The sequence below is a fragment of the Sinocyclocheilus grahami genome, unplaced genomic scaffold (genome assembly GCF_001515645.1).
Source record: "Sinocyclocheilus grahami isolate Dianchi unplaced genomic scaffold, SAMN03320097.WGS_v1.1 scaffold719.1, whole genome shotgun sequence".
Classification (NCBI taxonomy): Eukaryota; Metazoa; Chordata; class Actinopteri; order Cypriniformes; family Cyprinidae; genus Sinocyclocheilus; species Sinocyclocheilus grahami.
Genome location: NW_015505898.1, coordinates 529,016 through 533,293, shown reverse-complemented (window position 1 = coordinate 533,293; position 4,278 = coordinate 529,016). Strand labels below are relative to the sequence as shown.

Genomic DNA, 4,278 nt, shown 5'->3' with positions numbered 1-4,278 from the left:
TGGCTTTCAAGCTTTCAATTATACTGTAATGTTGAATGGCTATAATTAATAGGTAAAATTGAGGGAAAATGCGCCAGCAGAAAAACATTGAAACATTGTAAATATGTTTCTTTATTGTAGTAGTAATAACTGCCTGTTTTTGCAAAAATAATTTCATGGCCGGTAAAAAAAAATTTGGGCCGGTAAATTTTACCATGTCACCGGCCATTGGCAGGGGTGGCAAAAAGTTAGTTTTAGGCCCTGTTTGCGCGCGTCCTGAGGCGCGGGTTTGCACGCTTTGGATGAGCGCATGCACAAATCTTCTCACTGTGCGCGCGAGCTCGCGTCCTCTCGCTCTTAAATGTTTAAACTGGCAAAGCTTACATGAGTTTAGTTTAAACACAGATATCAATGTGTGCTGTTCAGGTCTCACACGTGTGCGCGCACTATCAGCACCCCGGGTGATGACGGAAAAAATGGCTGCTCATATTCCAGCATACGGCATTCGGATTGAACAAGAGTGAATGGTTTGTCCACGGTTTTTTTTTCATCGCTGTTGTTGTAATGTACTGGGAAGCCAGAATGCGCATCCATCAACAGAAACATACATTAGCCGAACCGTGTTTGTTTTACGTGTTATTTATAGCAAACCATATTACAGATGCGTTGTCAGATTTAAGTTGAACCGCGGTCCTAGCATGTGCCGAACCGTGTGTGGAGAACCGTACGGTTCGATTTTTTTTCCGCGAACCGTTCCACCCCTAGTGACTTCTGTGTGGGCTGTGCGTCACACATCACTATACTATAGACAACAGACAATGCACCATTTGTGCTTCAAAATTTCGCAAATGTCACTGCACATTTAGCCCCAATTACGCAATGTATCTGTCAGTGGCATCGCTGTCAGTCTCACTGTAAGTTTGTGAAAGACAAGCTGATGCCATCTTTGAGTTTAAATGAGAAGTCTTTTGTAAGAAGCGCCTTGCTGTGAGTTAGACTGAATAGATCTGGACGACAGTAGCAGTATGAGTCAGGGTGGATCTGTCTTTGATTGTTTTGGCCATAATAACCTTCAATCGCTCTGCAGGATACAAAAACTTCACAGAGTCTGAAGAATCAGACTGATGCAGGACATGCTGGAGGAAGATCCAGCCGTATGACTTCATCTCAGTGGGTGCAGTGCTCACAATCTCTCATCTGAAGGCTTTGAAGCTGTCATCTTCAATTACTGCTGCAATGGTTTTCAGAGAAAAATTCAGAATTTTCTTTATTTTCTTAAGGGGGTTTGTTATTCGGCATAAACAGCGAGGGGTTCCTGTCCTTAAAATACCTGGGATGTGTTAGAAAACGATTGCAATGATCCACCTCAGTGAACGTGTGTGGATTCACAGTTCAATCCACATCTCTTTTTCTATCCTCATTAATAATATTGCCCTTATCTGCACCCTGTCTCTGTCTCCCCGAGGAGCCGCCCTGGATTCTGAGATATTGTGTCGTGTGGCTTTGTGAATGCCATGTTTTGTACTTTTCTATTTTTACCCTCTGGCTTGCTCAGCAGGGTTGAAAAGGTCCAGATTACCTTTAAACAAATCCAGAGTTTAGCTGAGCTCCCTGGAACCTTTCCCCTTTGGAAAGGGCAAGAGTTGCAGAAAAATCTCCCAGACCTCTGAGTCGCCCTGAAGCGATACTCAGTTTGATTTAAAGCCAGACGGGAAAGAAGCATGTAGATTTCCTGCCGGCACGAAGGGTGGAGATACACTTGTGTCTATGAGAGTGAGCAGGTCTGTGGGTTGAATCTGGGTCAGGTTGATGTGGATTTCTTTGCATCTCCTGCTTTTTTCTTTGCATCTCCTGCTTTTTTGCAGGTGGTTAGTGAATATGATGTAGGGTTTTATGCTAAAATACCATGCACAAAATATTACAATTGTTAAGTGAAATTGCTATTTTGTGTTCATGCTACATTTGATCCTCACATTCTTATACTTCCTATGAATACTTCAGTAAACCTAACTAGATATCTGAAATATTTTTGTTTCACTGCAAAACACTGAACATCTCATTCTTGTTCTTAAAACTCTGTTATGCCATAAATTGAAAGCATTACCAGTCATTTGCAGTCATTTTGTCATCTCACTACACATACTGTATATTACCGGCATAAAATGAAAAGGCTCCTGTGGTGGCGGCGCTTATAAAAGCTGTAATTTGTGTGTGTGTGATTGCAGATAATCTGGCTTTTTCAGGTTTGTAGCTTTTTTCTGCTCGGTCTCAGCATGAGACTATGCACAGCTTCAATTATCTGTCACCCTGGATCTGACAAAAAGGAAATGCATCTATTCTGGAAGTCACTCGTCTTTGAAGCTCAACCGCTTGTAAGAGGCGCCCAATGAATTTTGGCTTAGCCTCAGAGTCGAAGACAAGCCAGCACCCTCACTCAGTCAGCATGGAAGAAAGCCGATTCAAACTCAAATCTAACTACTGTGATGCGCTCTTGACAGTCACGTCATTTGGTGAGTTTACAGGATTAAGGGCATTATTTTATAAGTGCTAAGTCTGAATTTCTCTGGCTTTCATAGATAGCACTTAATAATACAGCACATCAATAAAAATGACTCTGAAAAGTGATTCGTACTTTCGAAGTGTAATCTATCTTCACATTTTCAGCATGTATTTTTTAAACACAGAGTTTACAGTGATCATTCAATTATGTTAGAGTGACACGCTGAATAACCTTAGAGTAATGGGCGTTATTTAAGTGGAGCTGGTTACAATTTGACAGACAAACACACTGTACTTACGAAGAAGACCTCACTAAACAACACACAGTGACGGTGATTCGGAGACAGCCCCTTACCGTATTCTCTGTGAAATTGTAATCCAAGGAGTACTGTAATTTGCCAAGTTTCTCTTCTTCCTTAGGCTCCACCTCTTTCTCTGTATCCGTCAGCCCTGTTTCCGCATCATCCTCATCCTTCAAGGCCTGAAGGAGACACCCACTAACAGTCAGTCCTGTCGGCCCAACGCTGGCGCTGCCCGATTGCCCTCGCCAGAGCGCCGGGCCAGCCCTGGACCATCCTGCTCTTCAACCGCACCTCTATTAGGGGGGGAGCAAGCACTAAAACACCACAGCAATTAAGACCATGACATGCTCAATGATGCACTAGACTTGGGCTGTGAACCCCCTTCTCTCCTATGATCTGCTATTGTGAAAAGTTGTGAAAAGAGTTGCAAGAAGATGAACTGAATGAGTGCAAGCAATTTAGGTTGGTGGGAAGGGAAAGGCTAGGGCTGGGTGGTATTGGCTGCGCATATGGTGCTGTATATAGCTATTTTACAATGGCTTTGAACTTGGCTCATCCAATCAGTGGTATTTATATTATATTATATTTAAGCCCACGTTAGCTTATGAAAAGCTGTTTCTGCACAGGCATATAAATCATTTATGAATATCTTCCTAATAATTAACATATGGCACTGTCAAAATCAATAAAAAAAAAAATATATATAAAATTATCAAAAAACAAACAAACAAATAAATAATATTGTGTTATATACATATATATCGGTACTGTGATATAAAATTACTTGTACAATTGTTGGTCATACCGCCCAACCCTAGGCAAGATGAGCAGACAGATGTTCTTAAGAAATACATTGTACAATACATTGTCCTTTATGTTATTTCAGGCAGAACAATCTCTGGCATCAACAAATCAGTGGGTAAATGTTGTGGATGGTGTGGCATTTGCTCCCTAGCTAGCCAGAGTTTAAGACAGTGACAGTGTTAAGGGGATGTCGAGGGAGGTTTGTTGTCGCTGGAAAGCATGCGATTTTCGAGGCAAACTCAGCTCTCAGTTCATTCACTGTGAAATAGTTGCCTTCTGAAAGGGCAGTCTTGCTCATCGGTAAAGCATGCAGGGGCATTCACGTTCTCAAGAAGAGTGCTCGTATATTGACCCTCATTTTCTGTGATGTGATCTTCCACACACAGTGGCGTTGTCATGACCCTTAGTTATTGGTGATAACCACCACACTCATGGAAGCTGTAAGCATCATGCCAGCAGAAGGTGTTGGTGGGAGGGATCATAATGTGTACAGGGTCTGTCTTATTAGTTGTTGGGTTACAAGTGTGAAAGCAAAGGCTGAACAAAACTGATTTCTTGACTGTCTTGTCTCCTTATGAGGACCAGACTATTTTCCCAGACACTTCTCTTTGGGGTGCTTGTTAAGTCAAGCTTGTTAAGCTTGTTAATTTAAAGGCATAGTTTTATATTAGTTTTAAAACAATAGTTTTAATTT

General features: G+C 41.7%; 1 protein-coding gene across 3 annotated transcripts in view; it reads right to left on the bottom strand.

Moving 5' to 3' along the window:
* Window positions 1-4,278, bottom strand: part of LOC107560302 (synaptotagmin-1-like) — a 203,735-nt gene that overhangs the window by 16,799 nt on the left and 182,658 nt on the right. For 2 of the 3 annotated variants that reach the window (XM_016244442.1, XM_016244443.1), the window contains one exon: window positions 2,834-2,959. In XM_016244442.1, coding sequence (XP_016099928.1) covers window positions 2,834-2,959 — 126 coding nt within the window. The remainder of the gene's footprint in view (window positions 1-2,833; window positions 2,960-4,278) is intronic. The other variant, XM_016244444.1, reaches the window with a different exon arrangement.